The sequence below is a fragment of the Indicator indicator genome, chromosome 20, assembly GCF_027791375.1.
Source record: "Indicator indicator isolate 239-I01 chromosome 20, UM_Iind_1.1, whole genome shotgun sequence".
Classification (NCBI taxonomy): domain Eukaryota; kingdom Metazoa; phylum Chordata; class Aves; order Piciformes; family Indicatoridae; genus Indicator; species Indicator indicator.
In genome coordinates this window covers 14330788-14352457 of record NC_072029.1, presented here as the reverse complement: position 1 = coordinate 14352457, position 21670 = coordinate 14330788, and the positions used below count along the sequence as shown (strand labels likewise).

The following is a 21670-nucleotide window of genomic DNA, read 5'->3' as shown; positions in this document are numbered from 1 at the left end:
TGATGTTGTCTATGCCATCCCTGTAGCTGAAAGTATGCAATCACTGCCCTGAAAAATGGAGAACAGGGTAAGAAATATAAAATAAAGGAGCCTTAGGTGTAGTTTCACTGTTCAGGTCTGCTGTTTTCAAATTGTAGACTTTTTGTCTTTCCATTCTTCATTGACCGTTTGATGTCCCAATCCCACGTGGGCCCACCTCTGTCAGGAACTTTCTCAAGTGGATTTTGACATCTGAGTAAGCACAAGAAGCCGTACTTGGGTGTTCAGCGTTTGCTCTTCACACTGTTCATGAACACACCGCAATGGTGTAATGTCTATCATATACGTATCCCACAAATAAGGCCAAATGATACACGTCCGTAATGCACGCTACCACAGCCCATGGTTGCTGAGGCAGGCAGCCATGCACTGAGGCCAAGCAGGACACTCAGCACAAACCCATCCTCAGTGCAGTCCAGTTGGGGCAGAGACAGTGCACGCGCTTCTAAATCCAGCTCCCAACGCACCTGTACACCCACGCAAAGCTCCTAGTGAAAAAGGGAAGTTAGTTTTAGATAAAACAGGCCCACTTCGGACAAACTGGACACCGGTCAGGGCTGTGAGAGAACCAGCTACATAGGGTGGAGGGGACAACTCGGTCGTGAGGCCCGGGCAGGGGTCAGGGCTCATCGTGTCTAGCAGGCGGCAGGGGCCACAGCCAGACCCCAGGCCAGCCACGCAGCAGCGGCCGCAACCTCCCTTCCCTGCGCCGGGGCCGCGGCGCATCAAGGCGCGGTCCCGCTGGCGTCGGAGGTGCGGCGCGGCTCCGGCGGATGCGGGCGGTGCGCGCGCCGCCGTGCCCGTCTGTCGTGAGCGCGCCGGAGAGGCTGCGGGCGGCGGCCATCTTATTTCCACAGCCGGCTGCTCCCCCAGTGCAAGTGAAGCAGCCCCGTCAGCCCCCTCTTCTGCTCCTTCCCTCCCACTACACTCAGCCATCGCCGCCGGTCAGAAAGGGGGCGACCGGGGAAGCGAAGGCCGCGGGGCGGGGAAGGCGGAGAGGCGGGTGGAAGCCGGGCCGCCGTGAGGGGAGCAGCCCCGTGGGGGCGGGCAGCGGGGGCGGCGCAGGGCTCGCCGGTGGCGGGCGGCCGCGGGTGCCAGCCCGGGGGTTCCGTGCCTCCCCGGGACCGGCGGCGGCCCCCTCCACTAGACCCTGCCTGCCAGGCGGCCGACGCCCCCTTTACGGGGTCAGCTCGGGGGTGGAGACCCCGCTCTAGATGGGATAAGCTGTAAACATGTTCAGCTTTGAAGGGGATTTCAAAACAAGGCCCAAGGTGTCTCTTGGAGGAGCGAGTAGGAAGGTAAGAAACGGCGCCTGTCTGTCTCCGCGTTTGTGTCTGTGTCGGCTTCTCTTGTCCCCCGCCTGCCTTGCCGCCTTGTATTATCGTTATTTTTACCGTTGGGCCTTCAAAAATGGGAGCAGCTATGACATAGGTTTAATAGAGAGGGGGGAAAAAAATCCTCCCCTCCTGATGATGTGTTTATCCCTGATCTCTTTGGCTCTGTGTTGTGGATTTTTTTTTTCCAATCAGGCCACACACCCCCTCTCAGGCTTGTAGTGTAGTAAGAATTGTGGGAAGCAAGGAAATGTCTCCGTAGCTCGTCCCTCCTGTAATCAGTCCGGTTTGTTGTGGCTGGTGGCATCTTCCGAGCAGTTCATCTGTAGGTGAAGGAGTGAAGATTTCGGAGACTTCTTGCCATTTCTCTCCAAAGGGAGAGTCTTGCGTGGGCCCCCCCTCGTCGGAGCAATTGGGGGTGGGAAACAGCCTTACACAGCTCGGGATCAATGCAAAATGCTGGGGGAGGCTTCATGCACGTGAGTGAGGGTTGCGGGGTCACAGGTTTAGCTTTTCCGTCAATACCAGACTATTGAATCTCCTTGCATTTATTGATGGAAAAGAAGTGAAACGATTTGTTTAGATATTGCTTATTGGACAGGGTAGTAAAAAGTTTCAGTCAAGCACTGAAGGGCGTAGAATCGCCGAAGAACGAGAGAAAGGACAAAACGTTTTTGGAAGCGGCCTGATTTGAAAGGGTCACTTTAGTTTACTGCTGAAGCAGTGATTCCCCATGTTGTCATTGGACATGACTGGGAAGTTGTTGGGTGTTTTCATTAGTATTTTCTTAATCTTAATTGGGTTAACAAGTCTTAAATTTTTGTCACTGTGTACTGTAAGCAAGTTCGATTCTCTGAAACTTCTGAGTTTGCATGATGTGAAATTAAAATCACAGTGAAGTTTGCTTTTGGATATCATCTTACATAATTTATTAAGGAGAACGTGTAACAAAACTGTATTTAAATTGTGCAGCTTTTAATCTGAATAATCCTTTGGTTACCTTTGACATTTCTGTTCATTAGACTACATGCAGTGGCATTACACATCTCAAAAATACAATAGGTATTCCCCAGCTGAGGTAGTGCAGAACATGTCCCAGTCCCCAGCTGTACATTTGAGGTATTTTACAACTTTTGACACTGCCTTACTAGTAGTGTTACTTGGAGAGCATGTTTCCTTCCACAGAAATAAACAACTGTCATAATGTCTTATTTTACACCAACTGATTTCTGCATGAAAACTTAGCAGAATTCAATCAGTTTTAATTATAGGGGCCTAATTTATTGATGTCATGCAGGTAAAAATTTCCAAGGGCAAATATTAAAAAGTAAAGGAAGTGGAAACTGAAATTGATGCATGACTTTCACTCTGTCCAATTCAGAGGTTATATTTCGTTATCAAGTTGATATGGACTGGTCACAGATTTCATGAGTTTCCATTTACATGTACACTGTACATTTATGCTGCAGCAATGCAAATCAGTTAGTTACAGCTTTGGACATCATGGTTTTATGGACATCATAGAATACCCTTGAAATAGCTGATTATTTCCAGGAACTATGTACAATACTATTGAAAGAATTATTTAAATGGTACTAAGAGTTACTCCTAAAAATGCTTTTTATGCCCCAAGCTTTTATGTAAACATACTACAGCAGAGATTGACATGGCAAGTGTTTATGTGGGTTCGGTGAGCTTCTCATTATTTCACATCACAGACTTCTTGTGATCATGTTTCTCCTACCTACAGGCTTTAGTTTTGCTGAGGGCTGAATTATAACATGTTTCCTTTCAGCTTTTTGTGCACATGTAAAAAACCAAACAACCTGTTCTTTGCTAAACCCCCTTGTTCTTTCCAATTGTCTATAATTTTAGAAAGATACATAGTTCCAACTCTGTGCTCTCTGATGCTCTGTGGGTTAGCTGGATGCTTAGTACTACTGCCTTTTTGATTCATTTGGTGGAATAAAGCACAACTCAGAAATACTGGTAGAATCTATATGTATGCTGCCAAACATTAAGAATGTCCCTCCCCAGTCGGGGGGAAGTTTGCCAAATCTTGCTGTTGCACCCATATTAGCAAACCCCTCCCAGTACTAAAGCAGGGACTCCAGTTTGAGGAGCTGGTCGGTTCTAAAGATGCCAGTGAGTCTTCCTGATCTGCATACAACTACATCAAAATAAATGATCAGCAAAACTGACTGTTGAAAGTAGGTTTTGCGCATATAAATGCAGCTGCAAACAGTAACTGTGTTGGTTATGGGTCACATGTTGATACCCTGTCTGACATCACCATGCCTGTGATGTTTGGGCCTTAGGAGAAGTTTGCTTCAGTAAGCCCTAAAAGCATTAATCATAGAAACATAGCTGGGGACTTGTAGCATTGTGGCAGTTAAAGGTCCTGACTCCAGTGTGCTTTCTCAAAACAAACTCCTGTGGCATTTCTGTATTATAATAGCAGAGAGGTTCAGACTTGTTCTTGCACTGTTTACATCTTATGCCCATGTGCATTACAATGCTCTGAATTTTGGGTGCTGTAGAGAGGCACTTCAACCAAGCCTTTTGCCAAAAAAGTGGTCTTTAAGTACCATCTATTTTTGTTAAATTCATGGGTTGCAAAATTAATGTTCTCAAGATGACTATCCCTGTGACTGATGCTTTCATAATATAATATTTTAATGCATAGTACATAAGTGTAAAAATATAGGTGTTATTGTCAGTGTTTGGACATTTCCTTGTGTATCTGCTTTCAAAAATCTGCTGATTCATTTGGACTGTTAGTGATGTATATGTTCGAGGGTGTAGATACTGTGTTTTATTTACAATGTGATGAGTTATTTTTTTTTTAAACTCATCTTTTGGGTTACTTATTTTCACCTTTAAAGCATGATCCCTAGGTTATAAGGCTCTTCAAAAGATATTTTCAGATTTAGTTTTAATTGTAACTGGCAAAACATACTTTTATTTTACTTCTAAAGTAAAATAGCCTCCAAAAATGAATACTGTTACTGGAGATCAATGCGAGAACATCTTGAATTACTAATGGGCTTTTTGTACAGGACTGTAATTGTTGCCTAAAGGCTTTGGCTGCAGAATTTCATGGTGTGTCAAGCAGGAAAAAAGAAGTGCATCTCGAGTTGGCTTGGGGTGCAGTTCAAATTGAGCTAACCTAACCTAATGTGCAGTGGACTGAAACAGATGGTCCTTCACCTGGGTGGTTCCCACCCTGTTGTTGTATCCCATATAGCAAACATATTTCTTTGAGATGGAGTGTCACTGTGCCTTCTGGTGGCAGCTAGCAGGTTTCACTAATTTTATCATAAAACTACGCTCTTGGTGGCATAGTGCAGAATCTGTCCAACAGTGCTAGCTTGATTTGGTGCAGTCAGGCCTAGCATTCCTTTATTAATCAGTGTTAAGAAAAACATGAGGTAACAACAGTCCTTTAGTACATCCATGCAAGGGATTCCCCATGCCTGTGTGGAGAGGTACAAGGAGCTTTGTAGCGCCACATTATTCATTTAGGTTGTAAAATATAATAATGACATCTTGTAAGTTTTTAACAGGGAAAATGGTTAAAAGAATATTAAGTCAGATTTACAGTATCACTTGAGAAATCTAAACCATGTTTTTATATATCTCAAGACTATTTAAAATAGAGTATTTTAAAATTCTAATGCAGTATGAATTTGTATTACAAATGAGTTAGTGCTGTCATGAAAGTAAGAATGAAATCAACTTCACTACGTTTCTTTTGTCTTCTAGGACATGTTTTTGTGGAAGACATGGAAAATTAATAATGAACAAATAGTGATGACTCCATCTGTAATTGAAAGTCTCTTTAATTTCTTTTAATAAGAAAATTTTTAATAATCAAAGATATTTAATTTACAAAGTTTATTTTATTTTAGTGGTTACTGATATGCTTTCTTAAATTAATAGCATAACATTAAGCATTAGATTCCTGTGTATTTTTCACCCCACTCACAGCTGAAGTGCAGGGGTAGATCTCCAGAAGCATCATGTTTGTTCTTTGTTGTCTGTATTCTACACATTAAATAAGTTCTTGTGGAATAAAAAGTAATGATTTGAAAAAAGTGGGCTGTGAGATTGCCAGAGTATGGAGAGATCTGCACAGGTTTGCTTCTAAGCAGATATACTCTCTACATGGCACTGCCTGCAGAATGAAACTCTCCAGGCATGCTGAAGGCATGTCACTGATTACTTCTAAATAGGAACGTTTTACTAACTTACTGAATGCATTAGGTATCGTCTTGTGGTGATAGATGTCTGTAGGATTTGAGGAATGATGGGAGAGGTTTGAAAAAAGGTTTCGTTTCTCTCTTACTGATTCGTTTAGAAAGGTGTTAAGTTCAAGAAGGAAGATTGATTTAAAAAAAAAATCTTTTAAATTATATCTTGTTATAACCTACACCAGTTCACAATGGAAATGAAACAGTGCTAGGGATTTGTAGTACAGGATTTCTAGATCACAATTACAGATTTAGAATTTATTTTTGAATGATGGCAAAGACTTGCACTGCTTTGCTCTGAAAGATCCTTGTCCCATGACACACATAGCGTATATCTGTATTCAAGTATATACCCCATTCTGAGTCAGAGTGTTTTTTCCAGAACATGGGAATGTCAAAGCCCACTTGTTTCTGAGACAGTGAAAAGTCACTCAACTACAATGATGTGTGCAATATGCATCCTAAAAGTCACGGTAAAGACAATCTGAGTAAATGTCTGGGAAACTTTTGCATTTCTTTTGGCTTCTAGAATCTCAAGTCAAATCCTGTTCCACTGTGTGTGGCTTTGTAGCTACTATGATAAAAGTAGTTCTTGGTACTCCCTACATCCTACAGTAAAATTTGAGCTAAAAAACTACAATATTTCTAGCAAGCGCTGTGACATTGATTTCAGTAAGATCAGGCTTTCCCTGGCCAGATACCTCTTTGTTGGCATGTTTTAAGGACTTTAAAATACATTCTTCCGGAAAACGGTCTTCTCTACATGTAAACCTGACCATGATGTAAATAATTGGAGATGTGAAGAGCCACTAACTGTTCTAAAGCAGAATTTTTCAAGCTGCTGAACGTGTTTTACGCAGGCTGGCTGAGCTGCGTCCAATAGAATTTAAATTGCTGAGGTTCAGTTCAAGACCTTGTGTGTCTTTAAAATGCTAATTTCTTTCAACATTTGGAGAAAGCAATTGAAGTGGAGTTTATCTTGTCTAAAATAATGTTGAAGCTAGAACCATTTCTGAGAGCAGAGAATCTGGTACTGTGAATAGCTCTGGCTGTAGGTAGGAAGGGGTGGTGAAATAGCATCTGTAGCTGTCAGCAGTCAGGTGACTGTACAGATGGGAGTTGTCAGATGTATATCCCCTGCTGTAATGCTGCTGTCATTCACAGCCGACCACATAGCCACAGCTACAGAGTTTAGCTCTTTTTTGCTCTGCTGTTTCTAAGAGGATTTCAGAGATGATTGACCAGTTAACTGTCTTTAAGAAATAATTTTGTTAGTGTGCCCTTTGTAGGTGAAGAAGATTATTTCGTAGTTATTTTAATCTCTTTCATGTGGTGGCTTAATTTTATTGAGTATTTACTGTTAATTTTTAATTTCTGAAGAGGCAGTGTATTGCAGTTGGGTTGATTAGCTCTGAAGGAGATATATTTAAATGCAATAAAAATGTATGTAGTGAGAATTACCATTCCATTCCTCTATGTTTCTGTTCTATGTGGGCCTTATTTGACCCATAATAATTTTTTAAAGGTGGGATGTGCTTACCTGAATATTTTATTAAGACAGGTCCTCTACTGTATTTCATTTATACTTTACCAAATTGGTGTTTTTTTTTTGCAAACACTCAAAGCAAGTATATGACATTGACCAAAAATTTCGAGTTTTGTTATTTTTTTAAAGGTGGATTGGTTTAGAGAGTGCTTGCTTAAAGGAACCTGATTCCTGATCAGTGCAAAGCTAGTGATACACTAAGTGAGAATATGCTGCTCTCTTATATCTCTTCTCTTCCTGCTCCCCCTGCTCCCCCCACTCCCCAAATACTTGGAGTTGTTTCTGATAAGTCCTGTTATTTTCCTGTATCTACTAATCCCTTACATTTACTATGTTTGTATAGATGTTTTTTTGTACCATTCTCTTATTCACTCACATACAGCAATTTGTCTTCCGTTTTCTATGTGGTTTTTTTGCTTTTTCTTTCAATCCACTCTGAAGTGTAAGGAAAAATTCAGCAACATTTTGTTTCTAAGCAGAAATACTCCCTACATGGTGCTGCCTGCAGAATGAAATTCTCCAGGCACACTGAAGGGATGTCACTCTGATCACTTCTAGATGGGAACATTTCACTAACATATTGAATGCAGTGGGTATCATCTGTTGAAAATGAAGTAATCTATTAAAAAAAGACCTGAAACTTTAAGCCATCTGTTGGTTAACTGTTTCTTAATTTAGTACATTATTTTATCCTTTTTATGTGTGCAAGGTCAGAATCTCTTGCTTCACACATTACCAAGCAGACCGGGAACCTTTCCTATTGCTTCAGCAGAGATACATCTTATGTATAGATTTTGGTGTGATTTGTTTACACTGTGTTTAACACAGGGGAAAAAACTCTGTCTTTAGAGGGCAGTAGCTATAGTTAGTGGTGTCTTTGGCTGTAAATACTGTCTTTAGAGGAAAACATGGTTAACCATCTAGTGGTTTGGTGGTGTGTTTTTTTTAATTTTTTTTTTATTCTTCATGCTTGCTGCAGTAAATTATCTGGAATACATCCCCAAATTTAAATTCCCTTTTTTTGGTATCTCTAGGTTGGGTTGTTTTTTTTTCATTCTCTTGATATATTCTATCCTAAAGAAACTGGAAGAATCATAACCTCTGTATCTTCAAAAAAGAAATTTGGAAGACTTTTGCCCTCACTTTTTTTGTATCTGCATATAGACTTTGAAAATATTCCAGCACAGTTGTTTTAGACATGGTTAAGTATTTTATAAACATTCGTTTGCCAAGATAAATTGTATTTTTATGTGTGTAGATACATCTTCAGCTTGAGTATGTTTTATTTCTTAACTTTTCTAGACTAATAAGGACATAAGGAGAAAAGGAAAATAGTTATATGTGTCCTAGAGGCACAAAAAGAAAATAGTTTACTTAAATCTATTGTCTATTTTAGACTGGGTTTGGGAAGGTGTCAAGGTACTTTCAGATCTTCACTGCAGTGGGGGCTGAATACTCTGCATCAAAAAGGAGTTATTTTTTGTATTTCTTTGGAGGTTCTGCAGAACCATCCATTAAGAGTTTCTTACAACTAAAGCTTTGTTTATATTTTGTAATCTGTGTGTACCTGTTTAAGATTGTGGGTTAGAAGCTAATGCACAAGTTTTCTATTGTAATGGTATTGTTCTTTAGAGGCCTCATGAATACTTTATTTTTTTCAATTGGAGACATCACCATCCTGAAAGTTTCAGTTTGTAGCCTTAATTTGGGCAAAGAGTTCAAAATTTTAAAAGGAAAAGTTCTTACCATTTCTGCATAAGCCTGTTTTGACATCTTTACTGGACAAGTTTTAAGGAAAGGGTGAGTAAACATAAGAGCTTAGTGCTTTTTTTGCAAGTTAGACAAAAGTATGGGGCTTTGGAAGGAACAGTGATGACTTTCAACATGCCACAACTTGCTGTGCACACCTGGGCCAATGTCTTGTGTGCTCTCCAAGCAAGGAAAACACTTGATAATTGGGTACTACCTGATGGAATTGGAACCTTATTGTGGTCCAGCTCCCCTATTTTTAAATGGATGATGTTTGATGTTTGCCGATATTAGTGGGATGCTGGGGAAACAAATTTGGACAGGGACCAGTACTGTTTGCTGTTGTTCACCTGTCTGTTTTCTTTTCACATAGCTTTCTTCTGTCACTGTGCTTTTGAGAGGGCTACGTTACATGTATTTGTAAGCATGGGAAATGATTGAGACTTGCTTTTCTCCAGGGTCTTACTTGTTACGTTTTATGAACAATCCCCAAAGTGAAGTCAAGATTAAATAACATGAACACATTTGAATCGTGTTTGAATGAAAACGCAATAGTATCTTTATTTATGCTTTATAGGAAGAAAAGGCTTCTCTCCTGCATCGTACTCAGGAAGAAAGGAGAAAACGAGAGGTAAAGTAGACTGTAAGCGTTTGCATACACACTGGATTTTTCTTCCATGTTGTAACATTTGCAGTCCAAAGTACTTTTGTTGCAGTCATACTTGGTTCAGGAATGTTTTGTTTCAGTTTGCAAGTTCTCAGTAGTTTTCTAGTACGCTACAATTGGCAAACGGTTTCACTGCATTTAAAGGTGCTTCCTAGACGTGATTTTAATCTCAAAAAATGATAGTTCAACACAGACTGGCTGCAGAGGGGATTTTTCCATTTGTTTTGGTGCTCATTTGGTCTAGACTTTGTTAGGAAATGAGAGGTATTTGGATAGTTAAATTGCAGGTTTTTGTCTATAATCTCTTACTAAGGATTGGTCTCAGCAAACTCTTCTGCTCCTGTTTCTGCTGTAATGCGCTTCCCCAGTGTGTGCCTGAGTTCTGTGAAGGTAAAATGGGAACAGTGATTCTTGAATGCACCCTAAAGTGCTCTGAAATTACCTGAGAATTGAGAGATGATAAGAAGTTCATGTGTGAGGCTTTAGGAAGCCTTAATACTGGTTTGTGATGGAAGCTTACTGCCATGGATAATTCAATCTAGAGTAATGCAAAGGAGAAATAGGGACTGAAAGGGAAAACAACCAGTTTTTAAAAAAGTGGCAATATGAAAAAGTGAATGTTTAAATTTTATCTTTTTTTTTTCTCCCCTCCAGTCTCGAGATGCAAAAAAAAAAGGGCTTAAAAATGAGTTTAGCTCTGTAGGTTTCATGCTAGTCAAGAAAACTGTTTGATGTGTTTGAGCTGTGCTAGGTTCAATACAAGTTTTGCAGTTGCACCTGTTTCTAAGTACAATTACTGCTGTTTTTTTCTTTCCAACCTGAGTGTATAATTATGAACCGAGTTTAAGTATGAAGTTACTAGGATTTCACCGGTTAGTTCAGAATGCTGTGTCCTTAGTGACATACATAAAAAGATATTTTTGCACTTCACAGACTTTTTGTCATATATCAAAATGAGTAATTTGGTTGCTCAGTTCTGTCTGCTGCAAAGCCAACGCAGAGTCACATACTCTATACCTCTATATGTTCACACATACATGCAATGATTTTCTGTGCTATGTATCAGATTCTCACAAGATGAGTGACTCCTGAGAATAAAATCAGTTACGGCTTTTAAGAAATGCCTGTAGCAGAATCTTAGCAGTGACCTCAGACTTAAAACCTTTGCAATTACGAGTCTCTAATTGACAATTATCATTCTAGATAAAACCTCTACCTAAAGAAAAGGAGAACATACCTACTGTTCAGTTGAGCATTACATTATGATTATGAAGTGATAGTGCCTATCTGTAATTGAATCTCTCTCCTGCTTGCCCCCATACTTTGCAGTTTTACTGTTAGATACTTCTGAGAGAAAAATATCCTTTGACCTATTAAAATTTTGATTCTGGACAACACTCTAGAGGTAATTAGAATCCTTCAGGTATATGCTTGTTCAGAGAAATTGCTTTAGGGCCTGGGGGTTTCCAAGAAAAATACAATAGACATTGGATGGCAGTTTTATCTGGTGTTTTTCTGGTCAGTTCAGGTGAAGTGCTTATGTTGAATACATCTTTATAGGACAATAAATTGGCAGTCCAGTTTTTGCAAGTTGAAAGTTGGTGTGAACTTTCCCAAATTTATTTTAACAAAATTTATAAAATGTTGTATTTTGTTTTCCTTGGTGGCCTTCAAAATTATGGGCTCATTAGAGTTCAAAAACTGGTTATGTTAAAATTACCCTTCTTAAAGTGGGCTTCTCTGATTTTCACTTATGATCTTTGTACTTTATCTTCCTCAACCTTTGTATTTTTAGGTTCATGAGCAACTTTATCCCCTAAGAAGCTATATGAACATTATTAGAATCCTAATTACAGACAATACTAGAAGCCTAATGACAGTAGCCACTTCCCTTAGTTATTTATTGTGATGCTGGGGGTGTTGTCAGAGTATTCCCTGAGTGGTCTTTCCATAGTACCTGAAGCAAGCTGGTTTTCAGTTCCTCAGAAAGTGAGGCACTGTAAATTGACTATTTTCTAGATGCAGAGGAAGACATAATAAAGTAACTCACTTTATACATCTGACTTGAAGGAGAAAGAGCAAGAATTTTTATTAATTTTCATATTGTACTCCTGGTCTTAAAGCATTAAGTCTAATTTTTTTTCTTTTGACAGAAATATGGCTTCCAAATATCTGAATTTTTTTGTGTATGGTGGTGTTTGTTTTTGGTTTTTTTTTTCCCCCCACATGTAAACTGCACCAGCCACATTGTACTGAGTGGAAACAAATAAGGGGGTCTTCAGTGTTAGCTGATCTATGCAGAAAGAGGAATGGTGTCATTGAATTTGACTTCTTCAATGTTTAAGACTTCATCTAATAAAAATGTTTATTTTTGACTTCTGTACTATTACATACTTAGGGAATATTAAAAATTCTTTTGCAGTATCTTAATGCTAAATTTATACATAAAAAGCTTTCTTCCTGATTTATTTGATGCAAGCCTTCAAACAGTGCTTAGTTTTCTTTAAAATATACATGCATATTTGATAAAATGGTAGAAATTATGAGTCAGTTCCACAATGATGATTTCTGTTTTCTACTTTCTTTTACAGGAAGAAAGACGGAGGCTGAAAAATGCAATAATAATCCAGTCATTTGTAAGAGGGTACAGAGACAGAAAACTTCAAGTAAGTATTTGCATCTCTCTAAATAAATAAATAAATAAATAAATAAATAAATAAGCCAGCTTGGCCAAAAAGGAGATTTTTTTGCTAATACATCATTCTATTGAAAAATCTATACTTTTTTGAGTACTGAGTATGCTCACAAGCTGAAAATTCTTTTTCCCCCCTGATGTTTAGACATTTATTCTGCAAAGCATGTCTGTGACAGTGGACCTAATGGAATTATGCAGGTGTTTTTTTTTTTTTAGCAAATGAGAACAGTTAAGTATTGGCAGCAATCACACCCAAGTGGAGCTTACTTTTTCCCAATATGGCTAAGGTGATAGATTGAGTCAAAACTGTGTTCTGAACTGCTAGTTGGGTAGGTTATTCAAAGAAAGCATTGTATCTGTTTAGATTCACTAATATTTATTGAGTAAAGTAGGTGAAAATGTTTGTGATATTCTTTTACTTCAGAAGCAACAAATTGGTTGCAATGCAAATTGCAAGAAATGCAATGCAATGCAAAACTTTCTGAATTGTAGAAAGCAGTTTTTATGGCTTTAACTATGATAGTGTATATGTTTTGATCTCTGAGTAAATACTTTTATCCATTTTACTACTTTGCAACCACTGTGTGGTTTGGGAAGTTGAAATGAAGCTTTAAAAATTTTACATCTCTATTTTAAGTTGTAACTATTATTGATACATTGATGCATGTCTTCTTTTTCAGTACTCTATCCAAAGAAGTGAGTTTGATCGCTGTGCTGATTTGGCCCAGTCTGGAGGAACCTTTTCCACTGCTAATGGAGCTAATTTGACTCTTTTAGTTCGTCAGTTACTCTTTTTTTATAGACAGAATGAGGATTCTAAGCGTTTGGTGAGTACCCTTACATACTTTGATCCGTAGTGCATTTATTTCATGCACTTTAAAACTCTTTCTCTTAAAAATTTTGTATGGGTCAGTACTTCTGGTGTATCAGTTGCGAAATCCCTGCAAACTTACCAGCCGTATGAGTAAGTATGATTTATAGTGGATATTAATAATGGACATTAAAGAATTATGGCTATTTTAAAACAATAAGAAAAAACATTTGGGGTTTTTTGGTTGTTCTGGTTTTTGTGTTAGTTTTGTTTTTGTTTTTTTTTAGTAAGAAGTTATTTAAATTCAGTCCTAACTTTGAAATTTAACTATTAGCAGTTTTGTAGTGTATGTTGTATAACTTTTTTTTCCTTAGCTGAACATAATATTCTTACTTGGTGTTTTGTAAATCCTTCAAAGGTATTCAAAAGAACATGGAAATATTATTGTCTGTGTTGCAATAAGTAGTGTAACTTGTTATAAACGGTGAACTTATGCATATCTTTTCTCAGATATGGATGTGTCAGAATTTAATTAAACAGAGTTCTCAGTTTGTCAAGCAGTTGGATGGTCCAGACAGACTTACTTGCTTATTCCAAATAAAAAGACTGTTGGGGCTGTGTTGCAGGTAAACTCTTTTTTTTCTTACGTGCTGTTGTCTAAAAAGTGTTTAGAAATTATGTTGGGCATTTTTTTGTTTCTTTTTGCAGCAGGTGATGTATTAAATACAAATTTTATTTTATAGAGACTTCTTATGTTAAATACGTGTGTAGGCCATTGGCAGAGGATACTTGTTCCTGTGTAAGGGCAATGGACTGGTTCTTAAGCTCCAATGACTTTCAAGTTAAACATGTACTTGGGTGCCCTGCATTCACACAGATGTTCTTACCTGTTTGTATATAGGGCTATCATTAGCAATATTTGTGAAACCAGAAAGTATGGGGAACTGATAGTGATGAGAAGATACTATCTGAGTTAGACTGATGTTCCAGGATATGCTTTGGATATATTTTGTTTTAAAACTAATATTATTCCTTGTGCTTTATTTTGAATTTAAGGTGTGTTACACAGTAATGCTACTGGCTTTGGCAGTACATTTATCATTTGTAGTGGGAGGATCCTGGGACGATCACAGGAAAGCAAATTTACCAAGGCAGCTTGAATAGCTGGCAGCTAAAGCTTAGTTTAATGAAACAATGTATTGCTCTTATCAATATTAGGAACTAGTTATACTCTCCAGAGGCCTAAATTTATTTTCTTTTTTCCCTTTTAATATTGAGGCTTTTTTAGAAAATTGTTTCATTTGAGTCATTTAACCTTGTGTTCTTACAGTTGTGCATACTGTATGTATAAAAAACAGTGGTATCAGATACTAAAGAAGACTTGAGTGGTGGGCTTCTAAGTGCATGTACAGTGGAACACAGTTGTGGGGTGCTGGATCAAATTGGATATTTTCACTGCAGTTGAAATTACAGTTTTCCAAATGCAACTTACAGTATTTCCACTGTCCCTTCCTGTCCTGGGGATATGGGAAAACAAAAGGAGTGAAAGGGCTGTCCTTGCCTATACATGTAAGGAGGGTGAAGGAAGAAGCTTTTAACTTCACTTTGCCAGCATGATGATGAGTGTCTACGCTTGTTTTTTGAATTGCTTTAATGTTCTGCAAAAGCCTGGAAAGCAAGCAACGGGACAGGTAGTCAAAAAAGTGTGTCCTTGGGGATAAGTTCAGATTCATAAGCAGCTGTAGCTTTTGATGGCATGGTAAAGAAGTTGACTATGTAATATTGTAGCAAAAAATAGTAGCTTGATTTCAGCTACATCTGCAAAAATAGGTCTTGTTGTCAGAGTATCTTTGTTTTTCTGTTCAGTGAAATGTCTTAGCTATGGTGTTAAAATCATTTTGCTAATAGGTCCCTGCTCCCTGCAGAAGAGTTGGACTAGATGACCTCTGGAGGTCCCTTCCAACCCAAACCTTTCTATGATTTCCCTGAATGACTGGGATGGGAAGGAAAGTCGCTAGGGCAGCTATTCCTATGTACATCTCATACTAATGAATTCTAATTCTAAACAGGCCCTTAATCTTGACCTTTTCTGTGGTTACTGATAGTTGTTTCATGAGCAACTTGCTAAAAGGATCAGAACAGTTTTATTTTCAGGCTGTAATCAATGACATTGTTTTAGTTATACATAACATGATGTTACACAGTGTTAGTTCCCAGCCCATGTTGGTCTGGGGCTTTCATGGCTTAATTTTTAGTCTGGGTGGTAATACATGCTGGAACATAATGTATTATTTGATTCCCTTCCAGTTTATGCAGTAGACTTCCAAACTTTAGTGTCATTGTAAGTAAGAATTTAGTAGGATTTGAAGAGAGTGCCATATTCATAGAAACCCTAAACCTAGGAATTATTATTACAAAGATACCAACAAAAAGATGTAGCTAAATTACTGAGAAAATTTGGAAACCAAGTATAAATAAGTTATTTTAAGGTGAATGTGAAAGGGTTTTTTCAGTTCTATTTTTAAATCAGTGTGTATATGCTGGTGGTGAAATAAGAGCAATATCTCATTAAATAATTTTCATTTATAGGCTACTGCAAAATTGCAATGATGACAGTCTGAATGTTGCACTTCCTATGAGAATGCTTGAGGTATTTTCATCTGAGAATACATATTTGCCTGTTTTACAAGATGTCAGCTATGTGACATCGTTAATTGAAGAAATTTTGCACTACATGATTCATAAAGGTGAGCAGCTAGGAACTAGAAGTTCTGGGAAATAGTGGAACAGAATGTGTGATACCTGAAGACTGTTTTGTTTAATCACATTTTGCCTTTACCACAAATGTAATGAATTAAGTGCTATGTACAGTAGCCTATACATTAGATAGAGATTTTGCTTGTAGAGATCACTGCTTGAGAAGTTACTGTTTGATTTCTTTGGAAATCTTTTTATAAATTGAATATTCTACCAAGTTAATTATACAGACTTTTACCACAAATTTTGAGGGTAGGTGGCTACTACCTAACAAAAGCTTTATTCTAGTTGCTGTTTACATATGCTCACACACTCATGCACACACAGCAAGGCAGAACTAAGCTTTAATTGTGTAAAAGTTGGATGTGATGTTGCAGTGCTGTTCTCTATAAATGCTGATGGTGATTATTATCATAAATTGGCATTACCTGTTCATCCTGCTAATACTAGAGGCATTTTAGCAAGGTGACTGAGCTTTTGTTTCCTTTGTACCAACATCAGCAAAAAAACATCACCCTGGGAACGAAGAAAAAAAAATTGGCATTGTAGCTTGAGTTTGCAAGGCTCAGTTATTCCTTTATGATGACTTCCATTTGTAGCATTGTATATCAAGTTAGCTAGTCACTGATAAAAGGTTTTAGATGGGACCCCTCAGTGGCATGACACTATTTATGCATTTAGAGTGGTTCCTGTAGTTGTGGAACTTGTCTTAGTTTAGGAATTAACTGAGCAAGAGGAGGTTAGTTTAAGAAGCATAAAATCACAGGATTCCATTTGTACTTCAGCAAGACAAAAATATCTTTATGGCTTGGGTGGTGATGTATTATTGTCTGAGAGATCCCTGTTTTGGAAACAGTAGTGGTATTCTTCAGCCTGCTTAGGCAAAGTGTTCATAGAATCAAGATGCTCTGCCAACAGGACTTTTACCTGTATGATGCAGTTGTGCTTTGGAGTAGAGGGGAAAAGGAACAATTTCTGAAATGGTGGAAGGACACCTGTCAAGCATGACTAGAGGCACTCAGAGGAGAAAAGAACATCTTTTTCAGGGATCATTGTTTAAAACAATTAAATTATTCACTTTATCATGGGTATTTGAAGATCAAACTGACTCTAAATGAAGCTATTGATCTATGACTGTATAAAGTGATGTTTCCAAGGAGGTTCTTGGTATATCCCATTAGTTATGTGAGTGTAACTTGGACTGTTGTAAAATGTCTGCCTCAGTAAAGCTTCATGCAATGATTGTTAGGTATTTTTCAAGTTACGGTTAAGTATGTAAGTTGTTTTATATGAAAAAGAAGAAAAATAATGCTGTATTTTAAAGTGGTATTTCTCATTTGCAGGCTATTACAAGTCGCTTTATTTGTTAATTAACAATAAGCTTCCCTCAAGTATTGAGTATTCTGATGTTTCTCGAGTCCCTATTGCAAAAATACTCCTGGAGAATGTTCTGAAGCCATTGCACTTTACATATAGCTCCTGTCCAGAAGGTGCAAGGTAAAGTTAAAAATAGATATTTCTGTGCTCATTGTCAGAGTGTGCAGTTTGTTGTTGTCTAGCTGTTCTTTCAGTGAAGTTTGCTGATTTATTTGCAATATTAATGATTTTTTTGATAATACTGTATGTTGATGAAACAATGTAGTTTCAGGTGTGTTTAAGAAAAAGGCAATAAAATGCTGAACGCTACAATAAATAGCACAGACAATAGCAGATACCATGATGTGTAGGAACACAGGTGTGGGAGAACTTAGATGAGCAGAAAAGCAGTTAAGGGCAGATGAAAAAAATTTTGGATTTAAAAAGTTTGACAGAGGATCTGAGGTTTATGGAGAGAAATTACTAAATCATAGCTTGCAAGCAGAAAGAATCAGGTAGGTAGAAAGATGGAAGAAAAGTCACACAGTATCACGTGATAGTGTTTTGTGATGAAGTAGTGTTGGGGGAGGAGACTAATTGTGCTTTTAAAATTATTTTTTTATTTCAAGATTATGAACAACAAATTTAACTTCAGAACAATTTTCTATGAGTTTGTTAAAAGTGTCAAGGATAAAATGGAGAGCATTCTGCAGGCTTCTTCAGATCATGCTCAAACTTGCAAATTGATCTATTGCTCTGTGGGTATAGTTGTGGGAAATTTTACTTGTGTTTTCTACAAAGACAATTTTTCTTCGTTTCAGGCAGCAGGTTTTTGCAGCCTTCACAGAGGAGTTTCTGGCAGCACCTTTTACAGATCAGATATTCCATTTCATCATTCCAGCGCTTGCTGATGTGCAGACCATTTTCACTTATGAACTCTTTCTGAATGCACTATTATTAGCAGAAAGTGGATGTTCAAGAAGAAGTGATCAAGCCCCATGGCTTTTTTACTTTGTGTTAACAGTTGGAGAAACATATTTAGGTGAGAAAGCTGAATGGTTAACGTATTATTTTTTCATATTCCAGTTAATATGTTACATATTTTCACAGTGTGGTTTGTTGCCAAGCAGAAAGGACAGTTTGTGAATAAAAATATTGGAGAGATCTTTTTTATTAGCTGTTCTTCCCCTTTTCAGTAAAAATTGCACTTAATTTGGGAAGATTTGGCATAATGTACTTGTTCAAGTATTTCTGGTAAAGTACATTTTCTAGTGCAATATGATGTGGCTAATGATGTTCTGTTTCAATATATGTGTTACAGGATCCCTTTCAGAGGAAGGTCTTCTTGTGTATTTAAGGGTACTCCAGATTTTTCTGTCTCAGCTGCCTGTGTCTACTGCTGGTACAAATTGCCAAGATGCAAACAGTGATTCTGAAGATGAGGATGAAGAGATCAGTAAAATGACAACTACACCAGTAAGTAGTGTAGAATTTATTTAAATGAATTTGTATTATAGCTGCAGCAAATAGAGGCAAAACCATGATCGTCCTAAGTCTGGTATTTTTCTAGATATGTATAGAAGGGAGCATGCTTATTTCTTAAGTATTATGAATTTTACAATACTTGATTACTAAAAAGACTTAAAGCAAATTTTTCTTTAATTTGTTTGCAGGGTGATGGGAGAATATCAGTTCAGTACATAACTGAGGAGTGTCTGAAGAAACTGGATACAAAACAACAGACAAACACTCTGCTGAATATGGTTTGGAGAGATTCAGCTAGTGAAGAAGTCTTTACCCTGATGGCATCAATCTGCCACACACTGATGGTACAGCACCGAATGATGGTGCCAAAAGTCAGGCAAGTATGAATAATAGTGATGTTGAAATGTAGTACATCTGAAGTCGGTTTTATTAGATAAGATTTGTTTTAAATACCCTCTGGGGATTGTTCTGTGTTTTCTTTTAGACTCAGCTGAAATAAATAAGAATTTCAGAATTTAAATAATAATTCCAGGCAAACCGAAGGGTGGATTTGTTCTGTTTCATTTTTTACTTCTTGTTGATCATGCTTTCTCTGTAGTAATTGCTGGATCCAAAGTGTAACATCTTGATTTGCTTAGTGAGTGGCAAATAGGTTAGTCTTCAATGTGATGACAGAATATTATGAAACAGGTAATGCTTGTGAAAACCACCCACTAATAGGGATTGCAAGCATTCTTGAAAGTGATTTATCCATCACCTTGCTCAGAGGCACTGTTGTGTCATTCTAGCAGAAGTTTGTCTAGCTTGTTTTTAAATGTTTCAGTAATGTGGATTTGACAGTCTCTCTGGCTTGCTGAGTGCTGAAACCACCAGCATAAGGGGTCTTTAATATACAGCCAGAATCCCACTTGCTGCAAATGAAAACCATTCCTAACTATTGAAAACCACTGTTGTTTGGGAAGTCTTTAACTCCTGAGATGGAGATCAAAGATTTATTCGTTTGTACAACATTCTTTTACAAGGACTGAAAACTACAAATATCAGTAACAATGGGAGAAGATTTTTGATGTTTTTATTATCAGACTAAGATCCAAAAGTATTAACAATGTTCTGGTGCAAACAGACTTTTGAGTAAGTATGTACTTGCTGGTAGTAAAGTAAGTATTTAGAGAATGTTGTAAACATCATCAATTCAAACTGCATTGTAAACAGTGATACAGAAAACTAATTAGGTGCTATCTTAGCCCGGTGGTGTTTATAGCTGCTAGAGGAAGTAAGATGTCAGTGAAACTGTGATTGCTCGATTAGGGTAATTAGTTCTTTGTAGACTAATTGCATTAGAGCAGGATGTGAGACCTGAAGATCATAGCAGCAGTTGAATTAGTATGCCCACTTTATTGTTGCACCTAGTACATTGCCTTGGATAGTAATTACTGAGTTTAAATGCATCACTGCTTTGGCTTGAAGTTGCTGGTGAATTCTCTGGAAAAGGGTGTTTAATGAATAAAGAAGTCACACAGAACTTCAGCTGTATGGGTATGGCATCTATTTCCTCTAAGCAGCCATACTGGGTCTTTGCAGTTATTTGTGGTAACAGGCTAGTGGCACACTGGGCAAATTCAAGCGCAATGAAAGCTCTACTCAACACCTGTCACAGAAAGAAATTTACAAATTACAACTTTTGAACAGCTCCAAAATAGTTGAATGTACCAATTTTAGAAAAAAAAGTAGTAGAAATTTGTCAGCAATAGAGAACCAATGGAATTATTTTTATGGTTAAGATGAAGTTAATTCAATCAGATATTTGGTAAATTAAAGTAGATGTTTAATTACTAATTCTGACTTCAAAGTCAGTAACAAGTGTTGGATTTGCCAAGCATTATCATGTCAGGAGGTATTTTGTCCTATTATCAATGCATTTTAGGTCTGGCCTAAGTTGCCAAGCAGCTATTCTAAACATTACTTCTGACTGTTTTTCAAAGGATTTGATGATTACTTTAAAGGTAATAAATATTGTGCTGTTTTGGAAGACAATTAAAAAATCATTCTGAGTAAAGTATAGTTGAGCAGAAATAATGTATTTAAAATTATTTTAAATGTATTTTAAGAGCTCAAAATGCAATTAAGCTCAATTAAAGAAAAAGGTTGCAAGACTGGAAAAAAACCTAGTGGTAGCTAGTGTTCGGTAAGGAAGATGAGAGGTGTAAAATAAAATCCTGTTTGTAATGAAGTAATTGGAAATTACACTTGTTTTCAGAGGGGCAGAGAGTCATCTTTTCACTGTAAAGTTGGTATGTATTATTGAACAGTTATTAAAAAAGAAAACTTGAATCTTGGGAGTGTTGTTCTCATTTTAAGTAGATATATAAGACCTTTGTTCGCCAAAATTATACTTAAAATAACTAGTAATTCCTGTTTCTGCAAAATACTTAGAGGTCTATTTTAATATTACAGACTGTGGTTCATCAATATGGTTTAACATTAAATAGTAATAGGCACTCTGCTTGTACTGGGGCTTCAGTCATGATCATCCATCTGGTCAGTACCCCAGAGTGATTGCTGATCCTGGTTTTTAACAGTTTCATAGTGAGTGCGCATTATTCCTATTTAATTAACATAATATTGTTAATCTTAAGATGTGGTTGAAGATAGTTTGAAAGCACACACTCTGGTGTAACGTGAGCAGCCCGTCTTCATACGTGTGCAGAAGATACTTTGGCTTTACATCAGACTATTTCAGTGATTCCACACTGCTGTATTTTTCTTAAAACCAGAAACATTTTATAAGAAGTTTTTACTTCTTTTTTAAGCTTTGTTTTACACTGTTGGTCCAATACAAAGAGAGGCAGAAACAAGAAGCAGCCTGAAGAGCAGCTTAGTTCATTTAAGGATGGCTTTGTATGGTGTCCCCTACCTGTGACACCTTGCAGTTCTGAAGTGTAAAAATCTGCTGCCCTGGCAGCCCTGACCTTTCACAG

At 37.5% G+C, this 21670-nt stretch overlaps 1 protein-coding gene across 1 annotated transcript in view; it reads left to right on the top strand.

Moving 5' to 3' along the window:
• Window positions 1–1271: 1271 nt before the first annotated feature.
• Window positions 1272–21670, top strand: part of UBE3C (ubiquitin protein ligase E3C) — a 63541-nt gene continuing 43142 nt past the window's right edge. Inside the window, exons 1-10 of the mRNA XM_054390018.1 lie at window positions 1272–1337; window positions 9499–9552; window positions 12180–12254; window positions 12964–13110; window positions 13605–13720; window positions 15684–15841; window positions 17195–17348; window positions 18029–18249; window positions 18529–18683; window positions 18881–19068. Coding sequence (XP_054245993.1) covers window positions 1272–1337; window positions 9499–9552; window positions 12180–12254; window positions 12964–13110; window positions 13605–13720; window positions 15684–15841; window positions 17195–17348; window positions 18029–18249; window positions 18529–18683; window positions 18881–19068 — 1334 coding nt within the window. The remainder of the gene's footprint in view (window positions 1338–9498; window positions 9553–12179; window positions 12255–12963; window positions 13111–13604; window positions 13721–15683; window positions 15842–17194; window positions 17349–18028; window positions 18250–18528; window positions 18684–18880; window positions 19069–21670) is intronic.